This window comes from Alligator mississippiensis, chromosome 4 (genome assembly GCF_030867095.1).
Source record: "Alligator mississippiensis isolate rAllMis1 chromosome 4, rAllMis1, whole genome shotgun sequence".
Classification (NCBI taxonomy): Eukaryota; Metazoa; Chordata; order Crocodylia; family Alligatoridae; genus Alligator; species Alligator mississippiensis.
Genome location: NC_081827.1, coordinates 105290390 through 105308305, shown reverse-complemented (window position 1 = coordinate 105308305; position 17916 = coordinate 105290390). Strand labels below are relative to the sequence as shown.

The window sequence follows — 17916 nt, the reverse complement described above, 5'->3', positions numbered from 1 at the left end:
ACTATGTGGTAGGAAATATCTATGATAAATAGCAAAGTCCCATATACTTTTTGTGGAATGATAGGAGATTGTCATAGTTGTGGTTGATGACTTGACTAATTACTATATTTAAAGCTTTTGAACAGCATAAAATATCCATCCATTAAAAATTCCCCCCTAAATTGCTCAGTCCATATTTGTATTTCTCTGATACAGTATTTACCTTGTTCAGTACTTACCATCTTTCCATCATTACCAAAGAGTACTAGCCCATTTTTGGTTACAAGTCCTGGTTTTATAGCACCTTCTATTGCCAAAGGTTGCCCAGAAGGCACTGAGCCATCAAGCAGTGAGGACCCATAGAAAGTAACCGCCTAAAAACCAAATCAAATGAAACATACATGGTTCTTATGTGTTTCTTTTATATTAATATTGTTTTCCAGATGTTACTTGACAAAAGCTCTTTTATATTCACACGTAAATTGTAAAATGCATGTTACAGTAGTATCATGACAGTTTTGCAACCCAGAACATGTAAGGCCTTGCACAAATGGCTTTGCTGGCCAGCCTTTGGGGGAACAGTATCCATTTCTCTGTCTACAGTACTGTGCCCACTATGCTAATACCCAGAATGTGAGGAGGGCCAACAGGCACTGCTGTGAATACAAGTATTAAATAGTAATTATACAAGGACTAAATTGACCAGCCTTAGAGAATCACCTAATAAAAAGTACTATGACTCAGTGATAAGTATTGCTACATGTCTGTGCGCTGGACATTCCCCTTAGTATGCCAACAATATTATCACCAGAACCCAAGGGCAAGGGGAGTAACTGCCAGCAGGCTGTTACTCTCCTTCTCATTCAGGAACAAGTGATCAGGGAAATGTAGTGAGCAAATTCTTGTCTCTACCCGCCTTTGATGCAGCTGCATGTGAGGCTCTGTGAGTGCAAAATAAAATCATCAGTTTGGCTCTGATCAAATATATTTTCTTCTGTTGCTCTTGACAAATGAAAAATTGGAAACACTGGTTTTGTTGAACTCAGAAAAAATGTTTCATTTTCAAGCACTAGTAAGAAAAGCAAAGGAAAGGAGGTAGTCACAACACTGTGGGAGGATGGTGATGCTCCTATTTTACCTAACAGTCCTTTAGTTAAGTCATTTACCCAGGATGTGGGAGACACCAGTTCATTTCCTTTTGCTGGCTGATGGATTCTGAACCTACATGACCTACCTCCTGTACAAGTGCTGCCACCCCTGCCAGCAGTACACTCTGTATTGTACTGTGTACTGTTCTGGTGTGGAATGATCTGAACCTCTCCTGTTTTGCTTTTCATAAATAATTAAAGATTTATTGGAGTTGGCCTGGAATCTAGTTGCTCCAACTCTCAAATGTGCTAATCCTTAAGCTAGAGGCACATTCTTGTTTTCTGTCTTACTGCTTACTTCAATATATTAAACCAGCTGGAACAGCTTCAGCAGGAAGGACTGAAGGACACCCACCTCTGAATACTCCAAACCAGGTGGCTAGGATGTTCACCCCAGATATGGTATTCCTGAGCCTTGCAAAATTAGTTATGCAAAGTGTGGTGAGTAAGGGCAAATACTCTTAATCTCTGCCCCACAATATTTTGTAGTTTGGTGGTTAGGGTGCTCTGCTTACAGGCAGGACAGGCAAGCCAAAAGCTTCTCAGGTAGAGGAAAATTATTCAACCCGTCTCCCTCATCCCAAGTGATCTAGTCACGGAGCATTCAGTGAAAACAGGATGAAACCAACAGCAGCAGTTTAGTGAATCTGGCTGTGGACATCTTTTTCAGGTGGCAATATTCAATTAATTAGATACAAATTTGCAAATAGTTTAGGTACAAACAATTTTCTGAAGGGAAGGGAAGACTAGGGGGAGCATATTTACTATATTATAAAAAAACTGCCCAGCTTCATCAGCAAGCACAAGGAAGCCAATGCAGAAAAGGAACTAATCTGTGCTAGCAGGAAGACCTGAACCAAAAGACTTTTTCCAGCTTGTGAATGGGTGTGGAAGGACAGACTGGATTGTGACTGTAAGAATCAGAGTTAAGGGTTGGTTCCTGTTCTCCTTCTGGGGTGGCACAGCAACATCCTTCCTCCTGCTCAAACTCATCTATTCTACACAGATTCTTATACCATGCGCTTGACTGTGGCATCTGGATTACAAAGTCAGATCCAGCCCCAAGGGAAAGCCTACTACAATTTCTTGGTATCTACACAACTGCCACCAAGCAGTGAAAGGAGCCACTAGTTTCAGTATTTTAAGCAGGGAAAATCTGAATCAAGGGCACATTGCCTGTTATAAAATTGAAATTAGTGGTTTTGTAATAAAGTGAAATTTACTCTTCTTTTTATAAATGGTTCCAAAAAACTCTATTACAATTTCCTTTTATGTTTCAGTAGCTTACATAATTTTATTCTGGGTATGACATTGTGATGCTAGTATCTTATTACAAATGAGAATGTATGCCTACCTACTTCCCACAGTACCTAGCCTAGTCTTGCCCTGCCTTCCCTACTTATTGGCATTGCATAGTGCTCCATTCATTTCAGCTGTATGTTTTTATCTTTCCTTGAACTCACTGATCCCATTATAGAAATATATAAATCAACTCTTGAAATGTGGCTCTGATGACCTGTATATTTGCCTAAGTGGCTGTTCTAGGCCTACACTCTGATTGTTATCAGATGAGAGTTAATGTGAGCATCCACAAGAAAATACCACCCATCAGTAGCTTCTGTTACAAAAGCAAGTTGCCCATAGGGCAGACAAAAAAGGATACTCTTAATTTCACACAGCATACCTGGTCATCTATCATCGTCCAGGCTCCTGGTACTTTATCATGCCCTCGGATCCAGTTGTGCAAAGCAGCTGCAGGCTGGTCCCAAGAAATCTAGGAAATTGAGAAGCAGTCTATTGGACTTTATAACCACTTATTAACATGATTACTATTATTTTATTAATATAGCAGACTGATGCAAGGAGTCCAAAGAATGTGTCAAAGCTGAAGGCAAGGGACGTGGTTGGATCAAATTTTGTTAAAGATCCTCCTATATAGTCCATGTAATCCTGCGAAATGCATGCCAGAGTCTTGCACTTGTGATGCTATGGGATTTTTTAAAACGGTGAAAAACATTCATTTAAAATATCTGGGTATTCAATAGTTTCTCTCTAGCTTAAACATGAGAGCATATTTTAGAATTATGTTATAACTAGAGTAACCATACATCCCAGTTTGGCTGGGACAGTCCTGGATTTCATAGGCTGGTCCCAGCTGGTTGATGAAGATTAAAATGAGTATCCTGGGTGAGGGGTACAGTCTGGCAGACAGGCAGAGGAACACGGTGTGCCAGGGAAGTGGGCAGGCAGGCACTACTTTCTGCCTGCCTGGCACACTATGCTGCTCCACCTCTCCCTCTAGCAGTGCCACAGACCTGGGGTGGGGGGGGGGGGGGAGGGTCCTCAATTTCCTTATCACCCTGGTAGTTATAACTGATGAAACTAGCCTTTTACAATAAAGAAAAGGAGAGGAAGAAAAAGAGATGCCGTCACCCTATACTCCTTACTCAGGCAGAACTCTTAATGGGTCTGAGTCTAAGGGAGGGATACAGGCATGGGACCAGAGACACAAATTTAACATATATCACAAACACCTCTGCCATATTATACAAACAAAATTAAAAAGCACTACATCTTTCTTAATGACTCATTTTAATTTCCCATGTATTGTTCATGTTTAGTAAGCAACCATGCTCATTTTCCTTTGAGGTTTCAGTAGTGTTACTCCAGAACTCCTGTTGAATGGGTCTAATTAGCAGTTTCTCTCAGAACTGGTAGGATGCAGGACCATCCTTCCTTGAGCAGTTTTGTTGTTAGTTTGAACATGGTGTAGAGCACGTTCACAAGACAGCCAGAATTTGGTTCATGTCATATCTTTCTAGATCATGCATCATTTAAGAAATCCATGTGCAGATCTATTTGTCTCCTCAGGAACATCAACCAAGAACTCTATATGCAGATAAAAAGGCAGTGGACAATATTCCAAGTGAAGGCTTTCTCTATTCACAAGAGACTGAAAACTCTGGTTCACAGACTTTTTTTTCTGTTACTACTTACTAACAGTTTTGTACCATCAAAGCAAACATAAGAAAGGAGTGATGGCAAGCACCTTTGGTAAAGTCATAGTGGCCTTTTTAAGAGACCTTACACAGGATTGCAAAGTTAGAAGAAAAAAAAAAAAATCAAAGAAGATTTTTATACAGACAACCAATCAGGAACAACTGTATAATCCATTACAACAGGGTGGTCTCTCCTTTTGAGAAGGAACAGTCAGCCCTGTTAAGAAAGCCCAGCTCTGGAGTATTTGGGCAAATAGAAAGTGTCCCACTGGGAGTAAGGGGATTGCTACATTACACTTAGAACGTGTTAATTGCACTTACAATGCTAGCATCTGAGCATTCAATCTGAATATTGTGCTAAGTGCTCTCCTGTTGTAGCAGAGTTGCACCTTTTTGAGTGAAGTGTATCTCCTGATCCTTTTAAGTAACATTGGTTATGTTAATATGGGACTGCTCCACTAGTGAATATAGTCAATTGCTGTCCCAGGGCTGCAGGTCCCAGCCCCAGGACTTAACAGGAATCTCCAACCAGCTTCAGTGGGTCCTTAGGCTGACAGCAAAACTCAGCTGATATATATAAGGGCCTTGTTACATCTTACACTGTGAGCTGCAAAAATGCTGATAGGTGTTAGCATTAGCTTGAGTTTGCAGTAGTCATATTTCAGGACAGCAGGGGTCTGGAGGACTGAAAAGTAAGAATCCCCACTCCACTCCTTCCGTTCTGGGTTTCTCCAGGGCATTACTTACTTGTGGCTACTCTTGTTGTGGGGAGTTGGGCAGAGCAGCAGTGGCTGGGCATATGCACCCTTTCTTGCCTGCTCTCCCAGGACCAACAGCAACTGGAGTTGCTGGGGTGGGTAGCGGGGAGGAGGGGGGGGAGCAGTGTGCCCAATCCAGGCCAGCAGGGGATGGGGACAGATGAAAAAGCTTATACTAAAAGGTGTAGTTTAGAATAGTTACACTTTAGTGTGACACAAGCTAGATAATATGGATCAGAGAATCATGCCCTGGAGTGGCATAATTTTGAGCCATGTAACAAGTACTTAAAACTAGTTTCAGGTATAAATGCACAGACAATCAAGAGGTTAAGAGTACCAGGATCTGCCCACAATTACTGTGTACCAAGGCCCTAATACTTCACAAAAGAGGTGACTTGTTTAAAATTAATTCAGCTGTTTGGTGCTTTTCACAACATGAAATCTATTACTGGCACAGAATCCAATGGAACCTGTTGGCGAGAGAAGGACTGATCCAAGCACATTTTAAAGGCAGACTAGTAAGAAACAGCAGCTGTTGTACAGGCACCGACTCAGTGTAAGTGATCCTAAGAAGGTTGTGAAGTTACTAAATATAAGAAGGCTGATAGAAAGTATGATTTTGGCCTGGTGCACCATTATATATTCTTGGAATCTGTCTGAGAATTTTGGGTGAAGAGATTAACAAGATTATTTTTTTTTTATATGTTTACGCTATTAATATTTTAATGGGACTTTTCAGGATTAGTCCCTTAATTTCTTTATATATCAATAATCAGTAAAACCAGAATTTGGAGAGGAATGAGTAAGAATGATAGATTATTTTTGTACATTCTACCTATCACAGACTTGTTAACTGGGGCCAGGTCCTATATGTGCTGCAGTAAGTGGGAAAATTCTCATGGACTTCTGGAGCAGAACCCTGAGTCCAGAGAATGTTTGCAGTATAAAAAAGAAAGTGTACCAGAGTATGTATATACAGCAAGAATTATGTGTTTTGAGCTCAAGTTGGCTCACCCAAAATAGTTAACTTTGACTAAAATAACAGTAAAGACAGGGTTCCCTTATACTCTTGAACTCCAGTTGCTAATCCAAGTTGTCTTGATTGCTATTTTAACCTAAGCTAAGAACACCCCTTCTGTTTCCAGTGTGGATGTACTATTGTACCTGTGCATTTTCTTTCTTCTGGATCCCCTCATAAGTCGCCCCTTCTTCAGGCTGAGGCACCTGAGGAGCTTTACCATCAGCAATTAGCTGGACAGCTTCTACCTAAACAGAAAAAAAACCAACCCAGTTTTAATTGATTCAACCAGATTTTTGCCTTTGTTTACACTTGTCCTGCCTGTTATACTTGGTAAAGTCTACAGAGCTGTCCCCTGTAAGGGGAACAGGATTTGGTGCTTTTCTGTCTGAAGAGGTTTAACTTGACATACCAACAAGTAGCTCCAATTACTTCAGTGAGACTACTCACTCACAATGCATAAAGCTAAGCATTCACAAAATTCTTTCCAGTGTCAGGACCTAATCAAGGACAGAATCTGACTCTATATATTTTCATTTAAACTTGTATTTTGTAACTGGTTGCAAAAACAGTAGTTACTTTGCATATCAGCTGCCAAAGTTCAAGAGAAAGGAAAAATATTTTGTTTTTAAGAAGAATGCTTGTGTACTTCTCTTCTGTACATTGCATATCACATGCATCAACACATCGAATTCCAAAAATTAGGTTGAATTTTACCGACTGATCCACAAGTAAGTATAACTTCTGGCGATTCTGTACAACTGAGCCCAAACCTGCAAATTCTTAGTCAACTAAGTAACCCTGCTAATTTCAGTGGACTATTCATGCAAGTTAGTACACCGCAGGCACCGGCAACGCCCAGAAAAAAAACAATTCTATAGAGACAGTTTTCTAATACATTCACTAAAGCTGGAATATTTTGTCTTTCCACATATTCAGCAATGTGGGAATAGGATCACTGTTTTCAAAAAACACTGAGAGAGATGAATCTTTAAACAGTTTTTGTTTTGTTTTGCTTTTTTTTTTAATTCAAAACCTTATTATAAATCTGCAAATCCCCTGTTTTTTAAGAGCTCTAAATATTGTAGCTGGTTAGTTTAAACTTAAAATTTAAAATCAACGGGTCAAATTCATCCTAAATGTAACTCCACTGAAGTCAAAGGAATTACATCAGAGATTACTTTGACCTGCTTGCTTCTGTGGAATACGGATTTAGTAAAAAATACTTTGGGTCAGATTTCCAACATATCAGCACTGGAAGTTAAAAGAGATATGCAGATTTACTCCAAGTGAAACGCTGGGCCAAATTATTTAATATCTTATTACCTTTCATTTATGTTCAGATTCCAAGAGGATTAGAAGGGGCAGGCTCTTCCTTATAAAATGTTGATAGTTAACATAGATAGACATACCATAGCTTTCACTCCTTCCGGAAAAAGAAAGCGATTATACAGGTCATCCACAGTATCATTTGGTTCTACATCACATTCTTGTTGCAGAAGAATTGGTCCAGTGTCCAGACCATCATCAGCCCAGAAAACAGTAAATCCTGCTTTCTTATCTCCTTGGATTAAAGTCCTATAAATAAAATATTTCAGAATAAATACAGATGGAATGACTATAGTAAAAAATATTAATCTATTCATTAGCAGTTTATATGCCTGTTGCACTCAAAAGGGGGAGGGCTGAGAATCTATTAGTACAGTGATTTCACTAAACTTATTTAGGGAACTACTGGTTTGACATGCGTGGTTCACATACAAAGACGTAAGGAAAGCTGTGACTTATATCTTACGTGTTGCAACTTGCAGTCCAGTGCTTCTACCTCGGTCTGCATCACACGGTTTGTGTGTCATTTTAAATGAATTACGAATGGAAATATTTAAGTGGTGCAAAATTTCTGCAGCTGACTGTGATGCTTTTTGGATGTATGATACTAACAAAATAATACTTATGGACATCTATACACGTGCTCTGGGGTGGAGGGGGAATTTGAATTACAGCGGCTCTTGGGAGCTGCTGTAATTATACAAGACACTGTAGGTGTTTTGTTCAGTGTCCCACACTTCAAAATGGTGGTGGGGACACTTGCTAAAGTCTGTTCAATGAACTTTACTTAAAGTGCTCCTGCTATCACTTTGAAACGCAGGGATGCTGAATACATGTGATGGCGAGGCTGCTGGGAGTGTTCCAATTAGAACGCTCTAGAAGACTCCATTAATTGAGATTAATCGAGTCTGCTCTGACAAATTCTAATTAGAATGTGTCGGAGAAGGCGTCCTGCACATGTACAGACACCCTATGATTCTACAGAGTCTGCTGTTTGAGTGTCTCAAAGTTATTTACTCAAACTGTTTACTAAAGCCTCACAACATACCTACAGGGTAGGTAAGAAAAACTGAGTTAATTGTAACCGACATGCAGCCCATTTCAAGCTGGAAAAGGATTGCTGCTTAACAGAGTACAGCAATACTGCAGAAAGCTTTAGGACAGTAGTTGACAACCTTTTCAAGCCATGGGCCAGAATGACTGAGCTGGGGTCAGAGGCTAGCGGAAGGCGAGTGTTCGGACCCAGCCACTGCTGCTGCCCTTTCTCCACAGCTTGGCACAGAGGAAGTGCTCGCTGCTTCCCTTTGCCACCAAATGGGCCAGAACCAGGCACATGCTTAGCTGGTGCAAATTAATAATATAGCCGAGTTACTAAGACCCCTGCTACACATTACATATTATGCAATTAACTGGTTAATTGTGCAATAAATTTAGACTGGCCACACATGCAAAGTAATTATCACATTATAAAAATAACTATCCAGCTATAAAAAGAACCAACCAGGTATTAAGTTAGTAATAAGTTAGTTAAGTAATTAAGTTAGTTGAACATGTGTAACAACTTTATAGGTGGTTTCTATTTAGATTTAATTTGCACATGAACAGGGCCCTGACACCACCACCCCCTGCCAAATGTACAATATTATATATTTTTTGTATTAGTATGCTGATTTGCAAAAACTCAGGATTTCCCTTTGGCTAAAATCAGTTCCAGAGTCACCTATATTCCAGTTCTCTTTTAGAGCTGATAATTATCAGCGCTGCTGAAAAATCAGACATAGGCGTCTCTAATCGTGCACCTAAAAACCAAGACACACAACATTAGCGGACACTTTGACTATTTGGCTACAGCCAAATCCGCAACACTCTTTCTAAAAGGACAGATATGATCCATAGTCTCTCTTCCCCTCCCCTCTCTAGTAGTCTCCAAGCTGTGATCCAGCTCATGCTAGACAAGGATCACAGAACAAGGACAAAAGCTAACATGACTGCAGACAAACCCACTGCAGAAGGAAGAGATTCCCAGACCCTGGAAATATGACCCTTGGTCCTAAGCTGCTCATATTTCTGGTTTTGCTTGCTCATACAGCAAATCCAAGAGAAGATTTAAAGGAGAAAAGCTACCTAGTAGTGATGACAACAGCCATACACACTGTAATAAGCCTTAGCAAATTCTAATTCTGGTGGATTTGACTGTGGAGCTACTATTAGCCTTGGGAGACATGTCATTAAATCTTTTTATACAGCAGGAAAAGTGAACCTGTGTGTATCTGTACAGAAAGAAGGGTTGACACTACAGATATAATAAAAGTTTTCAGATATATGTAGTTTCCCTGGTTCCTGCAACACATATCTGAACCTCTCGCTTTAACTCTCTTCATTTAATATGAAGCTTCTTCTGTTTCTTATGACATTGTATAGAGCTATATGAGTAAAAATGAAGGAAAGTGGTTCACTATTGATCTTCTCAAAGCATTAGCAATAACAGCAGTGGCGCTCTCATAAATCTGATAAAAATCAAATGGAATGCAGGTGTAGGGTATCAAGCAAAGGTTCTCAGCTGGTGTAAAGCAGTGCAACCCCATTTAAGTCAATGGAGCTGTGCTAGTTAATACCAGCTGAGGATCTGGCACACTTAGCTGTAAAAGACATGGAAATCTAAATAGATTTGGTTTCTTTTGTAAAAATAATATCTCACCAGTTGATAGCAGAAGCTCCTCTGTGCCGGGGAAGGATGGATGGGTGATAGATAATTGAGCCATGTTTTGGATAGTCAATAACATCCATAGGGATGAACTGTGTACAGAATGGAAGGACATTTAACTCTGCTCCAAGAGATCGATAGGCTTCAACTACTTCCTGGATTGGCTTGCCCTTAACTCTCCATCTGGGGAACTTGAAAACAGGGGTGCCGTCTTTCTCTGCTGAAAGTGCTAAGGGACAAGAAAATATTATGCTAAAAAAAAAAAAAAAAAGCATTTCATGGCAAAAGTTAAAACAAGAACAGATTAGGAGGACATAGCAGGACAGCTAAAAACCTAATAAAAAAAATTAGATGGAAAACCGTGTTTATACTGATACCAAAGCATCTTTATAGTGCACTGTCCTGTATAGGTTAGCTTGTGCCCACAGATTTCCTAGCCCTTCAGGGTAGGGAACATGTTACTAGATGAAATAAGCTGTCTGCTCCCTATGGCAGCATAGCCTGTAAGGCTCTGAGAAGCGTCAGTCCCTGATTCGATTCAGTGTCTAAAACCGAATGGAATCGGAGGACCCTTTAATCTCTCCAAATCGAACTGGAACCCTCTGAATTGATTCAGAGAGATTTGGAAAGATTCGGACATAGACACAGCTTTTAAATGTTTTTTCTACATACCCCAAGGTACCAGGCAACTCGTGAATGCTGCAGTGCTGGGGTGCATGGAGTCCCCCACCGGAGTGCAGGGGGCTCCCCAGTGTGCTCGGCAGCAGACCTGAAGTGGACCAGAAGCACTTCCGGTCCACTTCTGAGTCTGCCGGGGAGTGCCAAGCCAGGGAGGTATGGGGGGGCCCCCTGTGCAACTGGTGCCTACTAGGTCTGGGGAGGCCCCCAGGTCTCCCGTAACTGATTGCCGAACCAGGGGGTGGGTGGGGTGCCCCCAGTGTGCTCCCCGGTGGACCTGGAAGCGGACTCTGGTCCACTTCCAGGTTCACCACTGAGCACGTGGAGGGCCCCCCCACACTCCTGTGGGACACTGCATCTGCCCCAGCATCACAGAGAACATGAGCTGCACTGGTACCTTGAGGTATATAGGAAAAACATTTAAAGCTGTGTCTATGTCTGAATCGCTGATTCTCCAAATCAGCATCAAATCTTCAGATTCGGATTCGGCCAAATCGAACTGGAGACAGTAATCCGAATCAATGAAACAAATCACTGTCCCCAATTCGGGCCAAATCTGAATCCAAATCAAATAGGGCCTGCTTTGCACACTGCTAATAGCTTGATATTCAACTAGATACAATAGTAATGGATGGGATGGGGTACATGTTAAAAGCAATCTAAAAAGAGTTTGGGTTCAAAATGTTGACACTTGTGAAAGTTAGTACTGAATAACAATAATACTTATTATTTGCCAAGCAGTAGCACCTACAGGCTGCAGTTGAGGTCAGGGCCCCATTGTGTCTGGTAGACACAGATGCCCAAACAGAAACAGGACCCTGCCCAGAAGTGTTTTCCAGCCTACAAGGACAAAACAAAGAGTGGAGGAGAAGTACTACTGTCCTTATTTAACAAATGAGATGCTGTAGTACAATGAGATTCAGAGCCCTGATCAAGATCACGGAGGAAGGCATTGTGACTGGCAATATGATGCCACATGGTAGACTTCCTGGTTTTTTAATCTTTTTTCCTTTCAAGACAAGTCACATCAAAAGAGCATTATTGAAGTTGCAAAATCAAGCACTCAAAATGCCAGAATGAAAGTTGCCTAAGCAACCTAAATTGAACCCCCTTGTGTGTACACAGCATGATACAGCCTTTACTGTTTCGTATGCTATTTTTTCCATAGGGCTCGACTCATTCTGTTCCCTGCCTAGTCAAAATAGAGCTCTTATTTGATGCTCCTGGTGTACCTTGACTTTGATTCCATCTTCTAGCCTTGACCTGGCCCATGATTTGGACTCTGCCCCTAGATTTCCCTTTGGATCTGGTAGTGTAAGAGTGATGTTGTAGCTGTGATAGTTCAGGAATTATGTGAGAGGCAGAAATTTCTTAGGATGATAGCTCTTATTGGATCAACTGTATACTTGGGGTAAAGTTGGACAAGATTGAATACAAGACATTCTTCTGACCTGAGAGAGAAGGTCTTGCATTCAAAAGCTTCTCTTTCGTTGGACCATCTGTGTAGTTGGGACAAAGATATCGCCCAAAGAAATCCTTGCCTTTGGATATGATAACTTGGTCTTTGATTCCTGACCCCTGACTTGGCCTGTGGTTTGCCTCTTGCCTTACCCAGGGGTTTAACCATTAGGCAAGACTGCCCACAACCCAGTCCCTGCAGAATCTCCTTAAGTCATCTGAGCATAAATATAGCAAAGTACCCACAAAAAGCAAATTCTAATCATCTAGTGTACTATAAACTAATTCCATGACCCATTTCAAACAAACAATTGTTTAAAATCCAGGGAAGTTTTCCCAGAGTGGTAACTGCTTATGTTGACACTTTCTCAGCCTGACTGAAGGATGTTTGTTTCCCTGAAAGCTTGCAAGGAAGAATTTTTCCAATTATTTTAGTTGGTCTAATAAAAAAATATCAGATTTACCCAAAGAACCTTGTCTGCCTATTTTGAACAACAGCACAATTATGCATTAGATTATCTCCCCATGCTTAATCTAATTATCACTTTGAGGACAGTTGACACCTTGACTAATTATTCCCAAGTGTGAAAACTAATTTATTTATTTACAATTTTTTAGTTAAAAATTTAATACGCTTGAAAACAATGTGTAGGCTTGGGAGAAGCATTGGCTAAATAAGCAGCATTTATAGTTAACTTATTTCCTTAATAAAAGGTCTTGTGTTAATACGTCAGAACCTGACAAAACACACTGAATGACTAGAAATAACACATGAAATGCAATTTTAACCTGAGTGACTAATCAGAATTTAATGATACTTTGGCAGTTGTTTAATTAGTATGATTAAGAGTTTCATTCTTGTTTATTAACAATCACATTACTATTGAGACGGTCCTTTCAAAGCAGCTCCTGGACTCAGGGAGAGAGCCATTCTGCACATGCATATGCACCAGCAAGGTTTATCAGTTGGTAACTATTCCTTCAGAGGGACCAAACACCCCTGTACACCAATGCAGGGGCATAACCGAATGCAATTCCTTCCCTTACTCCCTTGGACAGCTACCTCTGCCATGGGTGGAATGAGAAGCAGGCTCTACAGACTGATACTTCCCCTCTAGGCTCCCGGACCTCTCTGCCCACCTGCCAGAAATGGATAGTGTCTTGGCTCAAAGCCCTGAAGTGTGCCAAACAGGACAGCTATGTTGGCAAATTGGGTGATATACGTTATGCTGCATATAAGCCCAACAGCAATTTACTTCTCCTACAAAGCAAGGAAGAGGCCAGGAGGCAGACTGCAACACAGTTAAGTCACAATCATCTGTTCAAACTGCTTAGGCAGCACAACTATGGACAGTCCCTTACAAAGGACAAATTTTACAATAATAGTCCAGCCCCAGATAACCAACGCTGGAATTTAACTCAGCATGGAACTAAGAACCCTAGATTAACTCTTTTGTAATTCCAGGCTAGACTTGGGTATGAAACAGCAAGATATACAAATCACTGCCTCGTGGACAAATGCCTTCTCACCCAGAAGCAACCCGCATTTACTCACGAGCAGGACAGTACCATGGTGGTGATACTTACCCAAAGGATCTGCTTGTCCATTCTTGTCTGGAACTGTGAAAACTCCTACGACTTTATGACCCTCTTTTCGCAGGTGACTGTAGACTTCTTGTCCAAAAAGACTCTGACCTATCAGGGCTAGCTTTAGTTTACGTTGACAATAAACCTATCAACAAGAAAGAAAGCAACTACATTTTGGTATGGATAAAAGATACTTGATAATCATCATTCCCTCTTACCCTTTACTTAGTCAGTGCTTTGATTTCTTGTGCAACAGTCTCTGTCTCAATAGTTTATGAAGGAATCATTTATTAGTTTTTCTATTGAACTCTTAAATGCAGATACCATTCAATTTAGTGAGATTATAGCTCTTAACATAAAAATGTCACTTGGTATCATCACTGCTTTCTTTATTTCCCAAGCAGATGTTTCACCAATCAGATGTTCTGTTTGTTACATGAAAGCATAATAGCATCTGCAGTCATTATTCTTACCCAGGGTTGGTAAGCTAAGACACTGTACAGGCAGTCCTCAGACTTACGACACAATTGGTTCCTGAAAACCACGTCTTAAGTCAAAACGTTGTAACTCGGAACCAATTTTCTCATAAGAAACAATGTTATAAATAGGGAATTGGTTCCTGAACCAAAGCCTGATACCCTATTTGCACCAAAAATACCCTAGAATTTTGTACTCGATCAATTATACATGAGTAATATAGCTACATCAATGTATTTATATTGTAAATAGCAATCATTGATTTGCAAGGACTTCTTTGAGGTGACTTTGCTGGATGTTTTGAAGGGCTCTTGGTTGGACTTTTTGAAGGGTTCTTGGCCGGAATCTTCTCAGGAGCCCTGGCTGCAGGTTTTTCTGGAGTCATGTCTTCTTTCTTTAAGGCAGTGTCCAAGGAAGTTTGGACAGAAGTTCTCCAGGGAGATGGGTGACACAGCGAACTTGTTCGCTGGTGTGGCGTCACATCGGATCAAGGGTTGTAAAGTCAAAACTGACATCAGAATGCTGTAAGGGCAAAACGTTGTAACTTTAAATGTTGCAAGTCAAGGGCTGCTAGTATATGAAATAGACTCACAGTAAAATCCTTTCAGGTGAGACTAAAGTTTCTGTAATATTCTCCCTAATTTCCAATTTTATCCTTATTGAACACTTGATTTTTTTTCCCCTAAGAAATGTAATGACATTGTAATATAGAATATCAGGTTCAACATTGTATTTACCTAAATCAGCCAGGGTGCCTATTGCTTCTTCCTACATCTATGGTTTCCTCCCATGTATAACAGATACTTTTTAGTACATAAGAGAAATTTCTTTTGGGAAGGAGGACTAATTAGTTACATTTAGAGAACCAACACTAGATATAATCCTGCTGCAGTGTTCCTAAATCCCTTAAGCTTCTACTATAAACAAGTTTTATATCACAAAACAAGCAACCAAAAGTACATTTGTACGTAGCAATCCTTCTGAGACCCTTAAACAGTTTTGTCCTAGAAACCAGATAGGTATGTGTCAAGAGGCAGGACAGGTCATCTCACACTATGGAGATGGTACAATATCCTCACTACTTTTAAAATGTCCACCAGAACAAAGGACTCCTGCCAGTGAAGATGAGGAGTTTAATGACATCTGGGGGGAATTAGTTTGCCCCATCACAGCACTAATTTTGTAGTAAAGAATGGCCCATACAGGAACCACCAATTCCAAGATGGCAACACCTATGGACAGCGAAATTCCAGGATGAGGACGTGGGAGTAATAAAATGTTTGACTGGAGATCTGACAGATTAAAAACAATGGACTAGAAGGGGCCTCTTGGATCACTGAGTCCAGTGTCCTATGTTCATAGGCAAACTGCTTAGCCACTTTGCAAATTCCTATATCCCCCCGTTACAGAAATTACTGAGTTAGAGGAATCGATATCCAGCCTAGAGGAAAAAAGTTAATGAAAGACAGGTCAGTAGGAACAAATGCAAAACAAACTCAGACTGAAGGACAAAGTGATAGGCCTTAAAAGCAGGTCAGAGAGATATAATATCATGATTGTGTGAATTACTGACAGAAAAGGTACAGCCATTTGAGTTTTTTTAATGTCAGTGGGGACCTTGACAACACTGAACTGGAAGCAGAGAGAGGATAGAGTATTCTACCTCTAAGTCTGCACAGAGGGACTGAGCCTGGCATTTACGTCTAAAATGCTTAAATATAGGTAAATTAGGTCAGATTGATAAAATTGAGGTGTGGGTCAAACAACAGAGGTTACTTGTTGAAACAACTGCAGTGCCACACCACTTGAGGGAACCTTTGCCAGGATTCTTGCTAGACACTGAAAAAGCCGTTGATTAAAACTGCATGGCATTACCCTTTTTTTTTTTTTACAGTCTGTGAAAGAATGGGATTCAGTGCTGACTATCAGTGTAACTGAATAGCTCTACAATGACCTCCTACTGCCTGGTGATCACCAGTAACTATATTTTAGTACCATTCTCATTATAGAGACAAACATACTGGAGTCACTGGCATATACAATCTAGGGCAGTACAGATACAATGGATATTGAAACTGGCCTCCCAGAACACAATTTTGTTGCATGAAGAAAATACACTCGGGTCTCTCTTTATGTGGATTTGTTTTGTGCCAATTTGCCTATATGCAAAACCTTATCTACACCAGAAACTTGTTTTGTGCGAGAAAAATTCGATCTTATGTGAAGAAGCATGCAACGCAGCTATGCAGTTATGCGCGTGAAGCATTGTGGGAGGGTGAGTGAGGTAGGTATGCGATGCCATCACTTGCCTTAATCTTGCACCGCCCATTGTTCCATGCAGTGCCTACTTGCACCCGTATTGTGGTGTATCTATTTGCCTTTATTATTGAATTTAGTGACGTCATCTAAGCAACTTTCTAGAGCATCTCCTAACCCCCCCCTCCTGAGCTTGACTTACATGAAATGAAAATGGAGGCTGGTATGTATCCCTATTAATTGCATGTAATAATGGATTCGCTTTATGTGGGGGTGTCATGGCAGGGTCCTGCAGGAGGGCCGTGATCTCCTCAAGGCCCTCTCCCCGTGCCAAGTTGGCCCAAAGGGCACCCTCACTTCTCGCCCACCATGTCTTTGATGGAGATAAAATGTATGGGATGCTGCCTTACGTCCTCTTGGACACGGGTTGCTGTAATATCTGCCCCATGGACTCCCGGACCCCTTGTGGGTCCTGCTCTGCAATGGGTGCTTCAGGGGCACCCTAGCCTTATGGGCTATACGTGGCTCCAACCATCCCTGTACCACGCCCCAAGCCCTGCAGCTGGAATAGACGTTGTTCGGTCCAGGTCTACACCCTCTCTCTGGCGCTTGGGCTCTCCACAGCCCTGTCTCTCTCCATGCCCTCTCTCTGGCACTTCTCCGTAATGCTGCCCCCTTCCCTAGGGCTGGGGTCAAAATGCTGCGCCTTTGTTGGTGCTGGGGTCCCCACGCTGCTGTGGGTCCCCTATGAGGCCTCCTCCAACCCCTAATAGCCTCAGCCAAACCACCAGTGAGGAACAGCAACACAAATGCAAGCCCCTTGGCTATAACATAAACAGAAGCCGCCCGGCCATAACAACGTTCAAGCTTACCGGGGATTCTTCATCTCGCAGCAGTGTCAGACGCTGCTCCTGCATCAGGCTTCTCCTCTCTTCCATGACCTAGCTCCTTCCTCCCTTGCTGCTGGCAGGGCACTGCCTCTGGCCTCAGCCCCTAGGGTTTATCAGGGAGCCAGGCCCTGCCCCTTCAGTCAGCTGACCTCTGGCAGGTATGGGGCTTGCTGGCTCCAGTTGCCCCTGGTAACCAACAGCTGTGCTCTTTACTCACTGCTAGGGCTCTTTCCCTAGTAGTTTTCCCTCTTTAGGAGCAGGGTACCCAGGTACTCTGCGACAGGGGGGTTTTTGGAATGCAACCCTCACAGAAAGAGAGACCCGAGTGTATGCAGGTTTTACTCTCCGTCTAAAAGGACAGGACCCCGATTATTAGAACTCATCAAAACATTTGGGCATCATGTCTGGACACAAGATTAATAGGAACAAATCAGAGGCATTAGCACTAATGAAATACAAGTACTGGGCTCAGCTTTGTTTAATGAGATTTCCAAGGTCAGTTGGCGGCATTGAAGTATATGTAAATACTAATCCCCAGCTAACCAAAATAAAATGTTAAAATTAGCACAGACCCAACTACCATGCAGATCATCACTGGCCTGAGTAAATGTGAAGCTGTCACTCTCAGCCAATTA

General features: G+C 41.5%; 1 protein-coding gene across 1 annotated transcript in view; it reads right to left on the bottom strand.

Moving 5' to 3' along the window:
• Positions 1 to 17370, bottom strand: part of ALDH1L2 (aldehyde dehydrogenase 1 family member L2) — a 47021-nt gene extending 29651 nt beyond the window's left edge. Inside the window, 7 exon segments of the mRNA XM_014608339.3 lie at positions 219 to 353; positions 2812 to 2901; positions 6049 to 6150; positions 7315 to 7480; positions 9930 to 10164; positions 13659 to 13803; positions 17264 to 17370. Of these exon segments, the coding sequence (XP_014463825.2) occupies positions 219 to 353; positions 2812 to 2901; positions 6049 to 6150; positions 7315 to 7480; positions 9930 to 10164; positions 13659 to 13803; positions 17264 to 17329 (939 nt within the window). The 5' untranslated portion in view covers positions 17330 to 17370.
• Positions 17371 to 17916: the final 546 nt, after the last annotated feature.